The 16,863-nt window shown below is 38.3% G+C and overlaps 1 protein-coding gene across 17 annotated transcripts in view; it reads right to left on the bottom strand.

The window, feature by feature from the left end:
- The window catches only part of TCF4 (transcription factor 4), a 449,273-nt gene that overhangs the window by 13,145 nt on the left and 419,265 nt on the right, over positions 1 to 16,863 (bottom strand). For 15 of the 17 annotated variants that reach the window (XR_014174417.1, XM_081941830.1, XM_081941822.1 and 12 more), the window contains 2 exons: positions 5,064 to 5,199; positions 1,274 to 1,436 (listed from right to left, as the gene is read on the bottom strand). Coding sequence is in view for 16 of the 17 variants with exons in the window: in XM_081941830.1 (XP_081797956.1) it covers positions 1,274 to 1,436; positions 5,064 to 5,199 (299 nt within the window). In the remaining variant the exon portion in view is untranslated. The remainder of the gene's footprint in view (positions 1 to 1,273; positions 1,437 to 5,063; positions 5,200 to 16,863) is intronic. The other 2 variants (XM_081941828.1, XM_081941826.1) reach the window with 1 other exon arrangement.

Below are 16,863 nucleotides of genomic sequence, written 5' to 3' on the forward strand. Positions count from 1 at the left end.
GAGCACACTTGAAAGGGTTAATAGTAATAATCAATCAATAATCAATCAACAAATAAATGCTCATATAATAAATATGAGCACTTAATATCTGACATCAGCATTAGCCAATCTGAATTAAAATGGTTTTAGCTATACTGTTAAATATATATTTCTTTTATTGCCACTTTATGAGTCAGTTTGAAGTTCTCTGCAGATACTTCTCACAGCCCACTTAGCTGCACATCTTTGGTATTAGGTCTGCTGTGCTATGGGGATTTATATCATGTAGTATTTTACACACGTAGAAATCAGAATACAATTTTTATGCATTCAGGCATCAGGGAATCTCTCAAGGCTATTTCGTAGTTCTTGCCTGAATTACCGATTCCTTCAGCCACCGAATGCAAGAGATTGAAATAGTTGCATGCTGAAGAAGCAAAATGTTATCCTAAGTGCAAAGTGGCTCCTATTAAATTAAATTTTATACATTTTTATTTATTTCTGAGACTTTTCTGTATTCCAGCCATTTCATAAAACCCACTCACAAGGAGAACTTAGTTTATTTAATACTCAACAACCGTTCTATCGTTCAAGACAAAAATCTGAATGTAATAGAAGATGATTCAGAAGCGTCCTTGCTGATGAAATCCAATATAGTTTATGAAAAACATAAGGGACAGACCGAGGGTCAGTGGTAATGAAAGAGGAATCTTGCATACTGATGCCTGTAAGCAAGAAATAATGGTCTACAAAAGGGTTCCAAGCTATTATTGGGAACAAGACTTGATGAATTTATTCAAGTTTCTTTCCAAACCTTGGCAATGTGCCTTAGATCATATCTTAACAATTACTTCTGCTTAAATTGGACAAGCTACCCTGATTTATCCAGCTTACAGTTATGATTACAGTTATGTTCTTTAAAAAAAAACCAGGAACATGTGTATTCCACATAACTATTATAAAATAACTATTATAAAAATGGCATCTGTTTAAAATTTTGTGTGTGTTTTCATAGGTACATCAGACCACTGAAACTGGCTCTCATTTAAATCTATATATAGCTCTGTCCCTACAGTTCTGCCTAAGCGTTCGTCCTTTCCCCAAATTCAGCCCTTCTAGCGTACAAGCTTCCAAACAGATACTCTTTAGTACTTCTAAGAAAGGGCTATGAGTTTCTTGTCTTATTTTTGACCAGCAGGAGAAAAAAAACTCAACAGAGTTTCTTCCTGTTCTGTTCACTTCATCAAAATCCAATAAAGGAATTAAATGAAGCGACACTATTATATACGGTTACCTAGATCTTGACCTAGTAATTGATTTGATATCCTTCTTGTCATCGTCTAACTTCTTGTCGTCGGAAGATTTCGAGTCCTGGAGGTTCTCCTCTCCTTCGTCATCAGATTTGATTTCAGAACTCCCTGAAGATATGCTTTGCCCTTGAAGTCCAGTTGGCATGCCTGTGCAGAAGGGAAAAGAAGAATAGGTCTGCATGCGGGCATTCGTACAAAACGTATATGAACACGCGTATCACCAATAAAGGTAAAGGTTCCCCTCGCACGTATGTGCTAGTGGTTCCCAACTCTAGGGGGCGTTGCTCATCTCTGTTTCTAAGCCTTAGAGCCAGCGCTGTCCGAAGACCTCTGTGTGGTCATGTGGCTGGCATGACTAAATGCCGAAGGCGCACGGAAGGCTGTTACCTTCCCACCAAAGGTGGTTCCTATTTTTCTACTTGCATTTTTACATGCTAGGTTCAAACTGCTAGGTTGAACAGAAGCTGGGACAAGTAACTGTAACTCATCCCGTTATGCAGCGCTAGGGATTTGAACCGCCGACCTTTCTGATTGACAAGCTCAGCGTCTTAGCCACTGAGCCACCTTACATATCACCCTTACATATTACCAATAGTAACAATGTTTAAGAATTGTGTGGGCGCTACATTAACAACCTTTTTGTATTGCAAAAAGAAAAAAGAAAAAGAAAACCCATTTAATGAAAACAGTTATTAAATAGCAACAGCACGTAGATTTATATATCACTCCATGGTGCTTTCCAGCACTCTCTGAGCAGCTTACAATGTCAGACCCAAACAATCTGGTCTCTCATTTTCCATCGTTCGAAGGATGAAAGGCCGAGCCAACCTTGAGCCAGCCAGAATCGAACTCCTGGCAATGGGCAGAGTTAGCCTGCAATACTGCATTCTAATCACTGCGCCGACACGGCTCTTTTAAAACTGTTTTTAAATAGTTTCGAAAGAAAACTATTTTAAAAATAGAAAATAAAACAAATAAAAACAGTGTTAAAAGAAAAAAATAGTTTTCTATTAAAAAAATTTTTTCCAGGTGTATCCGGTGTAGAGTTTGTGGTAGGAGCAGTATTTTGTCTAGAAATATGCTTGTTTTTTCCACTGTCTTCTAGAGAAGGACAAAAAGAAGAGAGGCACCTCATGTAAGAAAAGGCTTCCATGAGTATTTCTAACATCCTACTCAGGAAAGCTCCCGAGCTACAGCTAGAGATGAACAGAAGCTTCCCACATTCTATTATGGTTGCCTTCTTTCTTTAACATTGAAAGTGGGTTTCATGAAGTCATACTCAACGCACATGTGTTTTTTCCCCTTTTTGCACTTCTTAATCTTCTCATCATCTGATAATCCCCAAAAGAACAAGAGGAAATCATTGCAAGCAAGCGAGAATATTTCCCCTCACATTTAAAAGTAAAGTAAAGTAACAACCACCACTACCATTGCTGTCCTCCACTAGCTTGAAAACTAAAGCACTTTCCTTGAATAAAGTCAGGGGTGTCCAAACTTGAGAACTTTAAGACTTGTGGACTTCAACTCCCAGAATTCCCCAGCCAGCATGGCTGGCTGGGGAATTCTGGGAGTTGAAGTCCACAATTCTTAAAGTTCCCAAGTTTGGACATCCCTGAATAAAGTACTGCATTTTTTGGAGTACAAGACGCACTGGAGTATAAGACGCACCAAGGTTTTGGGGCAAATTTTTTAAAAAGTTTTTGCATTCTACAAACCTCCCAAAAACGACCTGTTTTCCACGAAAACAGGCCCATTTTTTTTTTAAAAAAAGAGCACACATAGCCTTTAGGAGGCTTGTAGAGTACTCCTGGGGGTGGGGGTGGGGAAAAAACGAGCAAAAAACAGGCCAGTTTTTTTTTTTCAAAAAAAAGGGCATGGATAGCCTTTAGGAGGCTTATAGTGTATTCCTGGGGGCTGGAGGAGGCAAAATTGAGCAAAAAACGGCCTGTTTTTTGCTAATTTCTGCCCTCCCCAGCCCCAAGGAGCTCTCTGAAAGCCTCCTAAAAGCTATGCACGGCCATTTTGGTGAAGGGGGCGGAGTTTGGGAGGCCAAAAATGCTGTATTCAGTGTATAAGATGCACCCAGATTTTCAGCCTCTTTTTTGAGGGAAAAAAAGGTGCGTCTTATACTCCAAAAAATACAGTAATTTGTTCTCTTTTTGTAAACAAGTCTCTCAAACTCCATCAGGAGTTTCATTTGTGCCTGTTCTGCTGGAACAGTCCCAACATTTTTATCTATGGAGCACACTGGCTGGTTGGATGTACTAAAAATGTTAGGGGAAACTGGAGATAAGGTAATTCGCATTTGTTCTTCTAGAGCAGGGGTGTCAAACTTGTGATGACATGTTGTCGTCACGTGATGTATCAAAACTCACCCCCCTTTGCGAAAATAGGTAGGGGGGGCATGGCTAGCGCGTGACACATCTGGCCCGTAGGCTGCGAGTTTGACACCCCTGTTCTATAGCAAGTATGGGAGAGCTATGGGCCCAGTGCAGTGGTGGGATTCTAAAACTTTTCCTATTGGTTCTATGAGAGAGCACTTTGCACGCATGCTTCGCACATGCGTGCAGCACTCAAGGACCACCCTCGGTGGCAGCACTGGTGAGCTGAGCTGTTGTTTAGCTTGGCTGAGGCGCGGCAATCTGCTTTGCTGCGCAAATCAGCTGAGCTAAAAAACAAGGGAATATAGGATAGGGAACGGTGGGGGTGGGAGGGGAGGGCCAACCAGAGGTGGTATTTGCTGGTTCACTGAACTACTCAAAATTTCTGCTACTGGTTTGCCCGAACCGGTCTGAACTGAGTGAATACCACTTCTGGCCATCTGGTTTCTCTTCTATAGCTACCAATTGCCAATATTCAGTGATATGGTTTTCCACCATTTTGACTCAGGATGTAGAAAGGCAACCCCAACAATGGGAAAACAAACAGTTCCCACCAATGCCTCACCACAAAACCTCAATACTGCTGGACTGCTTCAACTACTGAGCCATCGTTCCATTTGAAAGTCCTACAGTAGCCTTGACGTATAACCATTCGAACTTAGAACAGTGCTGAAAAACGTGACTTACAATCAGTCCTCCCTTCCACCTATGACCGTGGTTGAATGCCTGCCGTCAGGTGATTGCAATCTGGGTGCTTGGCAGCTTGCACTTATGACAACTACAGTCAGGCAATCGCCATTTGCCACTTTCCCAGATGTTTTCATGGCGGCATGATGATTACATTTTATCCAATCAAACATTCAATGAAAAAAAAATCAATCAATATTCTGCTTTGTGTTGATCCCAATTTCAATATTAAGCAAAACATTTTTTTTGAAGATTTCATTGTGTTTCAGAAAGAATTATTTAACTGTAGAGTGAAATAATTGCGATTGTGTATACTGTAATATTAGGTTTTAACATGAAACCTTTAATAAATCAACAAGCCACATTATTAACTAGTTTGGCAAGCTGTCATATATTTACTTCTCCATCTACACCAGGGGTGTCCAAACTTGGGACCTTTAAGACTTGTGGACTTCAACTCCCAGAATTCCCCAGCCAGCATGGCTGGCTGGGGAATTCTGAGAATTGAAGTCCACAAGTCTTAAAGTTCCCAAGTTTGGACACCCCTGATCTACACAGAGAGCCTTTCAGTAGGGGTGTGGTTTTAATAAAGAGTAAGTCCACTCCTTCTTCTATGTGGCTACCCTCCTGACATTTGAAGCCTGCTGTCATTGATTATAGATTATATAGATCAAGGCACAGGGCCAAGCAATGCCGTTGCACATACCTCGGTAAGGATCCGGAGGCTGGTTTAAGTCAGGAGATGTTGCAGACTGCACTGGCAGCTGTGGGACAGGAACCTGGTTTGGCACAAGTGAATGGCTGCCACGGAGGCCAACGGCATCTTCACGATGAGCCCCAACCTGCCAGAGGAGAAGGAAGGAAATATTTAGACAGGACCATTTTAAGTGAAACAACCTAGGACCTAGGAGTAATCATCTCAAACGATCCAAGCCCCAGAGCTCACTGTCACAGCATTGCCAAAAAGGCATTAAGAGTTGTTAACCTAATTTTGCAAAGCTTCTTCTCCAGTAACATTGTACTGCAAACTAGAGCATACAAAACCTTTGCCAGACCAATTCTCAAATACAGCTCGTCTGCCTGGAATCCACACTGTACATCGGACATTAATAAGATCGAGTGAGTCCAGAGGTATTTCACGAGAAGAGTACTCCACTCTTCTACTCACAACAGAATCCCTTATGCCACCAGGCTTGAAACTTTGGACTTGGTCAACCTAGAATAACACCGAATAAAATCTGACCTAAGCATAGTACACAAAATTATCCGCTACAATGTCCTACCTATCAACGACTACTTCAGCGTCAACCGCAATAATAGACGGGCAAACAATAGATACAAACTCAAGGTGAACCGCTCCTAATTTGATTGCAGGAAATATGACTTCAGCAACAGATTGGTCAACACCTGGAATGCTCTACCTAACTCTGTTGTTACATCCTCAAACCCCCAAAAGTTTAACCTTAAACTGTCTACCATGGACCTCACCCCATTCCTAAGAGGGGGCGTGCATAAGTGTACCAGCATGCCTACCGTCCCTGTCCTATTGTCCCCATTTATTCATACCCATTTCCTGTGTTCATGTCCATGTTTATACTTATACCTGTTCTCTTGTACATGTTTGACACACTAAATAAATAAATAAATATAATAAAAACTAAATAAACCCAAGAAGCCGTGGGGTCTCCTATTCAATAGCTTGGGGAGATGCTGGAAATAAACAGAGGCATTTAAACATCATGGCAAGGTTTCCGTGTAGCTTTTCACTAGAGGGCGCCGAGGCACTGTGATAGGTATATATTGTATGTATATATACACACACACACACACAAAAACACTTAACAGTCAGTAAGGCGCTGTGCAGCACATTTAGTGACAAACACAGCAAAGGAGCTCAGGCAGGTAAAACATCAAATTGTGTCTCCCAGGGTGCTGCAGTAGAGAGGCTGTTTCGTACCCATCTGTCTTCTATCATGTCCGCCAACAGATCTGACAATTATCTTAATGCCCATATGCTTAATTGTGGGCTTCACAATTCCCTCACTGCTATCAGAAATCCTGCAGGAATTTCAATTTGGCATCCAACTTCCCTTTTAGGGGATAAGATTCTTGGGAAAGCCACTTTTCTCCCTGTTTTTCCTCTACTTTTATAACGCCAGCTAAGCTCCTGACAAGGCAGCCAGTGAAGCATTGCAAAAACTCCTACTGCACGATTTGTAGTGGTGGTGGTGGTGGTAGTAGCGGTACTAATAGTATCATCATTGCCGTCCCATCCATCCCCTGGCTTTCCAGAAATCAGAAGCCCAGACCTAGAGTAAATTAATCTTCTCTGTTCTATCATTAGCCATAGATTCCAGCTCCAAGGGAGAGATGCTTCTGCCAATATCATGACTTCAGATAATACATCTATCAAAATTTTATTAACCACACCACTAAGGCCATCATTGTAGGAATGAAGATGTCAGGGTAATGGTGCTGTTGGCATAATTGATGGAACTAGCTAAATGGAAAGCCCTTTTTGTTTTCTGTCTTTGGTATGGCACAGTGTTCAATGGGTCTGTTAAGTTAAACTAGTTGCAGGATTAAGGAAAGACAGATAAGGGCACTATGGTATTTTTTTACACAATGCAGCTTACTTAAAACAATTATAAGACAACTTACTCGAGGCTTAGCTATTCAGAACACAGACTCAATAGAGGTGCTATTTATGTACCACTGCCACTATTATTGCTGTTGCCACTACAGCTATCACCAGTGTGTCTACAATGATTAGGTGTTGTACAAACATTAAACAACAAGAAAAAGCTCTGCTTGCAAGCCTTAAGTAAGTAGACATATACAGGACGAAGAGGGGAAGAGACAACTGGGAGAACAAAGCCAATCTGATAGGCGGTGATGGTGAAATGCATTATGGTATGGACTGCTGCTGAAAATTCAGGTGTAATGGTTCAAAGAACTGAAAAGGAAAGAAAATTTGGGTGGAAAGAAACATGATAATCCTTAATTTATCCCAAAACATGATAATCCTTCATTCAGCCAAAAGATTGGGTTCAAGACTAGGAAAGACTCCGAAGGGTCATATAAAGTTAGAAGATAAAATAGATGTTTGACCAACCATCTTGCATGGTAATTAAGTGGGAAGAAAGACTTTGACCAAGTACATTAGTGAAGACCTCAGAAACCTCTTGAAAAGTTGGTCTCATCCCCTTCAACAATCAGAATATTCAAGGCGATACCAACAGCCTAAGCCATACAGAGCTTAAACCAGAATTTTAGAGAGATGCTTCTCTTGCTTCCTAAATGCTGCACTTTGAAGGACCTTTTGGGGATCAGATCCAAAGTACTTCACACTCCGGGGAGAGGGGGCGGTCTAGAAATCTAATTAATAAATAAATAACAATTTTTAATAATATTCTGAATTCACCAACTCGGACACAAGTATAATTTTACATATGCACAAACAATGAGCAAAATTAAAAACATGGATAGATGATAAGGATAAAGGTCGATGAATGGTACTTTATTTCAAGGTAATTTCCTGTTAAATCTAGCACACAGGCTAAATAATATTTCCTGCCTGCATCAAATGACCATAATTTTAGAAGAGATTGCTGAAGGGTTTGATAAAAAGGAGGTGGAAATATTCATTACCCACAATGGGGTGAAACCAAGTCCATATTTTGGGAGATCTCAGCAATTCAAAGTTATTGGGTAAATCCCAGTCTTGAAAATATGTCACTGGTTCTCTTTACTGTTATTTATCTGAGGAAATGTTTGTGAACACAGAACTTTAGGATATTAACCTGGTGTTTAATACCCATTTATTTCTTGCTCTGGATCTTCAAGAAAAAAGAAGTAAGGCCTTATATGACATAAAAGGGCAATCTAGTGTGACAAATAGAAACTCTACCTAGGCCTTGTCATTGGAACTCTTCAAATTTGCAGATGATGCCAAACTGGCAGGAATAGCCAACACTCCAGAAGATAGGTTCAAGATACAGAAGTTTCTTGACAAACTTAAACATTGGGCACTATCTAATAAAATGACATTCAATGGTGAAAAAAGTAAAGTTCTACATTTCGGCAAGAAAAACAAAATGCACAGGTACAGTATATGTGGTACCTTGCTCAATAGTAGTAACGGTGAGAGGGATCTTGGAGTCCTAGTGGACAACCATTTAAATATGAGCCAGTAGTATGCAGCAGCTGCCCAAAAAGCCAACACAGTTCTAGGCTGCATAAATAGAGGGATAGAATCAAGATCACATGAAATGTTAATACCACTTTATATTGCCTTGGTAAGGCCACACTTGGAATAGTGCATTCAGGTTTGGTCACCACAATGTAAAAAAAAAAGATGTCGAGACTCTAGAAAGAGTGCAAAGAAGAGCAACTAAGATGATTAGGGGACTGGAGGCTAAAACAGATGAAGAACGGTTGCAGGAACTGGGTATGTCTAGTTTAATGAAAAGAAGGACTAGGGGAGACATGATAGCAGTGTTCCAATATCTCAGGGGTTGCCACAAAGAAGTGGGAGTCAAACTATTCTCCAAAGCACTTGAGGGTAGAACAAGAAGCAATGGGTAGAAACTAATCAAGGAGAGAAGCAACTTAGAATGGAGGAGAAATTTCCTGACAGTTAGAACAATTAATCAGTGGAACAGCTTGCCTCCAGAAGTTGTGAATGCTCCAACACTGGAAGTTTTTAAGAAGATGTTGGATAACCATTTGTCTGGTGTAGGGTTTCCTGCGTAAGCAGGGGGTTGGACTAGAAGACCTCCAAGGTCCCTTCCAACTCTCTATTCAATTCAATTCATTCTGGTGGACAAATAAAACTTAGACCAGAGTTTCTTAACTTTGGCACCTTTAAGATGTGTGGACTTTAACTCCCAGAATACTGGGGAAAGAAGTCTACATGTCTTAATGTTGCCAAGGTTGAGGGATACTGAGACATTTAACATTCCAAACAATTATCTCTTTCAATTTGTGGGTGGAGGTAATGCAAGAATGTCATCTGGTTCGGTCTTTCATTGTGACACAAATTGAGAATGGGGGGGGGGGAGGAAAACTTTACTGGGGCAAGGATTTTTGAGCAGTGTAAAAGTTTTTTAAAAACTTTCCAAAAGTTTTAAAAGTAGCTTACCTCAAATTAAATGTTCTAAATAGGAAGTTCAGGTTTTGAAAGGATGATTTTCAGTGATCCAGAAAGTTATTTAGATTCCAGAATTAAGAAGAGGAGGCAAAGGAAGTCATTCACAGTTATTTTAATCTGATAACCTGTCAGATTTGATCTGTTCTGGAAAAAAATATGGATCCACTTGATGGACAGAGTGGAGAAACAGAAAACAATATAGTTTTTGTTTCTATCCAGTAATCATTCAGGTACCCCTGGGCCAAATCACCGTACAACAAGGACAAAGAACTCATCTAACCATAAGCTGCTATTGGTAAATCAGGCACCCCTCATCCTATACCTGTTCATTTGAAGCTTATTACTTCAATGTAGGACTGTACACTTTTCTCTGTTTTTTCCCATTTCATTTCATTTCAGCCCACTTTCCAACCTATCAAAATTATTCTGAATATTATTTCTATTCAGCACAGCATTAGCTATCCCAGATGATTCCATGTCATCTGCAAATTTGATAAGCATTCCTTCCACCTCTTCCTCCAAGTCATTAATGCAAATTTCAAGAGTAGAAGATACCTCTCTCCAAGGTGATGCACAACCATGAGCTTCTGAATATGTTTTTCAAGCCAGGTATGCTGGTACTTAATTGTCATGCCATTCATACCATGAGATATGAGACACCTTGGTGGGAATTAGGCTTCCACCTCTCTGAAGGTGGAAGGGAAGGTTGGGAGGGGAAGATTGTTGTTTTTCCAAGAGATTATATTCGTAAATATTTTTCAAAAGAGATATATAGAGAGAGAAGGAGAGGGGGGGGGAGGGAGGGAGAGAGACAGACAGACAGACAGATAGAAATAGAGAAGAACTGAAGAACTCAAAAAGTTTTCTTGCATTTTAAAAGTAATCTGCAAAAGTAATATGGTTTACATGAAGTGAAAAATTCCACGATTATGGATGTCAACTGACCATAGTTGTATCTAGTCAAATCAGAATTTTGTCTTAGCCATCCTATGAAAACAATGTTGAGACTCTAAAAAGAGTGCAGAGAGGATCAGCAAAGAGGATTAGGGGACTGGAGGCTAAAACATATGAAGACCAGTTGCAGGAACTGAGTATGTCTAGTTTAATGAAAAGAAAGACTAGGAGAGACATGATAGCAGTGTTCCAATATCTCAGGGGCTGCAAAAAAGAAGAAGGAGTCAAGCTATTCTCCAAAGCACCTGAGAGTAAGACAAGAAGCAATGGGTGGAAACTGATCAAGGAGAGAAGCAACTTAGAACTAAGGAGAAGACTTCCGGTGGTGACGTGGAGGCGAGTGGGGGAAGAAAGCAGGGCTCCCCGATATACACGCCTGGAGGATCCCCCAGGGGGATACGCTGAGCTTGTAGGGTGAAGCGGAGAAGTAGGGATACCCCAGAACGAACGAGGCAGAAGGCGATCGCCCGTTACGACTGGGGATACCCTTTTTAACCCAGCGTGTAAACGTTTGCCGCTTGCTGCACTGAATGGTGGACCTGAAGCCTCGGCAAACCACCAAATAGAAGAAGGAAGGAAGAGAATTGAATCAACTTTTGCTACATTGTTGCAACGCCTGATACAAGTGAAAACAGCGGAGAGCTACAGGCTGGGAAAAGACGTACCTAAACTATAGAGGAGAACGGGCAAACAGGGAGACTCCAGAGATCTGGCGTGAAAACCCCATCAAAAAGGCCACTGAAAGAGGTGAGAGCGACACTTTAAAGTTTAAAAGGAGCCCGAACAGAAACGAGGGGGAAAGAAATACGATCTGGCTGAGGCTACTGTGGACTCGGGTAGCAGGAGAAAGGAGACAGAAGGAGACTTTGAAAGATCGTGCTAGACCGGGGAACAGCAGCAGACAGCCATTAATTATAGAGCAACAAAGTATCAAGGCGGAAGAGAAAGCTGACGAAATCGCAACATTGTAACAACTTAGAAGAGCCGGAGTATCTGAGCAAAGTTGAAAGAAAGGACTTGAAAAGAACTTAAAAGAATTTAAAGAAGCTCTAAACTTAAAGAAACACAGAGGAAAAAGTGGTGAATGAACTGTCTATATTAACTTTATACAATTGTTATAATCTTTATAATCAAATATTTAAATTAATCAATATTTAAGACAAATAGCGTTATTTATATATATATTTATTGCTACATTGCTATAACCATAAATAAGTAAGTGTGAATCCTGGTGGCAATTACTAGCTATATATGCCACAACCATTTAAATAAGTTTAAATTTGACATTATTAAGAAACAATCTAAGCATTTAAGTACTTAAATATAGCACTGTAAATGTTAAAATGAACAAATATTGAGACTCTCCCCAGTCCTCCCTCCCTGCCTATATAACCCCTTCTCCCAACACCTCTAGATATTATTGTATTATTATTATTATTATTATTATTATTATTATTATTATTATTATTATTATTATACTGTATTACTTAAAATTTATATAGTATACTAAGATTAATGCGGATATACTAAGACAAAAAAAAAAAAGAAGGTGGGGGGAAAGATTGAATGCCAGTTTGGGACAATATATACAAGATACTTTCAGAACAAGATAAAACTATAAGAGAAATGGCAAATATAACATCAACAGCACTTAGAAGTGGAAAAAAGATGAACATCAACCCTGCAATAAACCCAACAACAAGGGGTTCGCCGGCCCCCCCAACATCCAAAGGGCCAACAGAAGAAATGAATGAAACAGAAAAAACAAATGTGGGGTCGAATACTGAAAATATACAGACAGTGCTGCAAACCATTCAAGAAACTATGCTAAAATTCCAAGAAACAGCAACAAAAAACCATGATGAAATGAAAAAAGATATGAATGAAATGAAAAAAGATATGAATGAAATGAAAGCAGAGATGTGTGAAATGAAAAATGAAGTCAAGAAAGATATACAGAAATTAGATGATAAAATGGAAACTATACAACAAGCTCTGGGAAAGAATGAACAATTAATAAAAGAAGTAGAAAAAAGAACAGAACAGACAGAAACAAAAATAAACCAGGTTGAACAACAAATGAAAGCATCAAATAAAAATCTAGAGGAATCGCTTATTCACATGGAGATGGACCGTGCAGCTTTCTACCTCCGCTTTCAGAATGTGACAGAGGTAAAAGGTGAAGACCTAACTACGATAATGTCTGGCTTAATTGCAGAAACTTTAAACACAGATAAGCAAGAGATCATAAATGAACTCGACGACATTTATAGAGTTACCACCAATTATGCGAGGAAACATCGACTACCCAGAGAAGTGCACATCAGGTTCGCGAGGAAAAAAGTAAGAGACATACTATATAAAATAACAAGAGAAGAACCGATGATGTACGAGGGGAAGGAGATACTAATATTAAAACAAATCCCACGAAGAGTGAGGGAACAGAGAAGAGACTACCAATTCTTGGCCACGCAATTAATTAAGAGGGAGATACTATTTAGATGGTTAATACCAGAAGGGATGTTAGTAACATGGCAGGAGAAGAGAATTAAAATTGACAACCTTGAAAAAGCACAGGAATTATACGAGCAATTAATGTATCCAGAAGAGAAACAAAACACAGAAGAGGAAATAGAATTTAGAAGAAGGGAAGAAAGACAACAAAAGGCAAGGGAGGGAAGACAGGGAGGACGTAGCAGGGAAGAGGAAGAACAACAGAAAGAAGAAGAAGTAAGACCAAAAACAAGAAGTCAAAAAGAAACTAGAGACAAATAAAAATAAGGACAAGTAGAGATCTAGGAAAATGGAGGAAGAAATCCAACTACTATCTGTAAATGTCAATGGTTTAAATTCACTAACAAAAAGAAAACACATCTGGGCAAAATTAATAAAACAAAAAGCAGACATAATATGTCTACAGGAAACACATATCAAACAACAAGACATAAAATACTTAGAATGTCCGAAATTGGGGAAATTATATACAGCATCGGCAGAAGAAAAAAGAAAAGGATTAGCAATTTATGTTAAAGAGAGAATAAAGACAAGCTTAATCTATGCAGATCCAAGGGGAAGAATATTAATTTTAGAGATATGGATAAACCAAAAACCAATATTGCTGGTAGCAATTTATGCCCCAAACGAAGACCAGAAAAATTTCTATAAAAAATTACATGAAAAAATCAGAGAAATTGGAGGGGAAAACATCTGTATAATAGGAGACTATAATGCCATAGTATATTGCAAAATAGACTATGTAAGTGACAAAAAAACCAAAAACAAAAAAAAAGTATTACCAACAACGTGTATGGAGATGATGGAAGAGCTAAATCTAATAGACATCTGGAGAAAAATGGAACCAAATAAAAAACAATTTACCTTTTACTCAAATCCACACCAATCTTGGTCACGGATCGACATGGCATGGATGAATAAGGAAATCGGGGCAGAAGTATATAAAATTGAAATACTACCAAACACCTGGGCAGACCATAACCCCATTAAAATAATCTGGAAAGGGGAAAAAAAAACTAGACGAAGATGGACATTAAACCTGCAAATATTAAAAGAAAAAGAATTTATCCAAAAGTGTAAGAGTGAGTTGGGACTATTTCTCAAAGAAAACACAAAAGAACAGACATCAATACAAAACCTATGGGATACCATGAAAGCCTACATACGAGGAATCATTATAGCTTATTCAGCAAAAAGAAATAAAGAAAAATGGGCACAACAGAAAGCATTAGAGAAGGAAATTGAGAACCTAGAAAAAGAACTCCAAAACAAACCACAAAGTGACAAAATTAGAAAAGATTGGATGCTAGCGAAACACAAATTAAACATACTAGTCCAGGAAGAAATAGTAAAACACTTAAAACTAACGAAACAATTTTTTTTTGAACAAGCAAATAAACCAGGAAGAAAAGAAAAGAAAGAGAAAAAAGACTAATATATCAACTCCAAGAGGAAACGGGTGAATTACAACACACAATGGAAGGGAAAAAAAAGATTGTACATAAATATTTCGAGAAGTTATACAAGGGGGAACAAGTAGATGACAAACAAATACAAGAATATTTGAACAAAGAAGAACCCCCAGTAATACCGGAAGAGATGAAAGAAATGCTAACGAAACAAATAACAAATATTGAACTGAAACAGGCAATCCAAAAACAGAAAAATAATAAAACACCAGGTCCAGATGGATTCCCAGCAGAATGGTACAAAACGATAAACGATCTGAATGAATCAATAGAACCCCTAATGTTGGAGATGTACAACGAAACATTGACGAAAGCAAAAATACCAAACACATGGAGGAAAGCATACATTACGTTAATATATAAAGAAGGTACAGACCACAACCAAATTCAAAATTACAGGCCAATCTCGTTGCTGAATGTGGACTACAAAATATTTGCAACAATAATAGCGGAGAGACTAAAAAGATTACTAAATGATTACATACACCCAGATCAAAATGGATTTCTCCCAAGACAAATTAGAAATAATACCAGAATAATTGCTAATATCTTGGAGTACTATGAGGTGCATACAGAGAAACAAGTGGCACTTGTATTCCTGGATGCACAGAAGGCATTCGATAATTTAAATTGGCAATACATGAAACAACAAATTAAAAATATGAATCTAGGAAATAAATTTGAAAAATTAATAGAAACAATATACTCCACCCAAAAGGCAAGCATACTATTGAATGGGGAGAATACAGAGTCTTTTGAAATAACGAAAGGAGTGAGACAAGGCTGCCCATTATCACCTCTGCTTTTTATTCTGATGCTAGAAAGCCTTCTGATACGAATTAGAAAAAACCAGGAAATAAGAGGAACCAAAACTAAAAAGGAAGAATACAAAATACAGGCCTTTGCAGATGACTTAGTATTTATCATAGAAGATCCATTAGAAACAGGGAACAGGTTAATGCAAGAACTAGAAAAATATGGAGATGTGGCAGGACTAAAAATTAATAGAGAAAAGACTAAAATAATAACCAAAAATCTGAAGGAAAAACAGAACAAAGAATTAGAAAAAACAATAGGACTCCAGGTAGTAAAGAAAGTCAAATATTTAGGAATATGGCTAACTGCAAAGTGCTCAACCATAAAAGAAAATAATTACACAAAATTAGTGCAACAAATAAAAAAAGACCTAGAATTATGGGGGAAACTACAACTATCGCTATTAGGGAAAATAGCAACTATAAAAATGAACATACTACCAAGAGTCCTATATCTATTTCAAACAATCCCCATAAAACTAGAGAAAACTTTTTTTACTGAATTGAATAAAATAATACTAAAATTCATCTGGCAAGGGAAAAAAGCTAGGATAAAACTGAAAGCATTACAGGACGATAGAAGCAGAGGTGGTATGGGACTACCTGACTGGGAACTCTACCACAATGCAGCAGCACTAATTTGGATTAAAGATTGGATAAATCTAAAAAACAAAAGAATATTAGCAATAGAAGGCCACGACCTACAAACAGGATGGCACTTTTTCTTATGGGAAGAGAGTAAAAAGAAGCAAAAATATTTCCATAGACATTACATTAGAGAAGCATTAATTCAAGTCTGGAATAAAATTAAAGCAAAACACTATATGAAAATACCGGCATGGCTTTCCACCATGGAAGCCATGATACACCCCAATACGCTAGATTTATCAAAAATGGTTAGATATAGTGAAATATTAGATAACCAGGGGAATTTGAAAACGAACCAAGAACTAAAAGAGAATAATATCAATATAGATTGGTGGCCATACCTCCAATTACAATCAAGATATAAAAAAGATATAAAAGAATATGGAATATATACGGAATTGCAACAAATAGACAAAATCTTAACTGGCCCAGAAAACAAATTTATAACGAAAATGTATAAATATTTGTTAGAAATAAACTTAGAAGAAGAAATAGTTAAAGGATGTATGATAGCATGGGCCAAAAATTTTGGTTATAACATAGATCTAGCGGATTGGGAAAAAATTTGGAATATAAATTATAAATTAACGAGATCAGCGACACTGAAAGATAATATATATAAAATGTTTTATCGTTGGCACCTACCACCAACAAGATTAGCAAAAATGTACCCAACACTGAAATCGATATGCTGGAAATGTAAAAAAGAAGAAGGGACCTACTACCACATGTGGTGGACATGCCCGGAATCGCAAAAATACTGGAAAAGAATCTGGAAGTGGGCACAAGAAATTACGGGGGAACAAGTAAAGTATAAACCCGAAACCCTTTTATTAGGAATAATTAAAGGGAACTATACAAAAAAAATTAAATATTTACTAACACATATATTAACTATAGCTAGAATTGCCTTCGCCCAATGCTGGAAGCAAAACAATACACCGCCAGACGAAT

This window comes from Natrix helvetica (assembly GCF_964273705.1).
Source record: "Natrix helvetica genome assembly, chromosome: 2".
NCBI classification, from domain to species: domain Eukaryota; kingdom Metazoa; phylum Chordata; class Lepidosauria; order Squamata; family Natricidae; genus Natrix; species Natrix helvetica.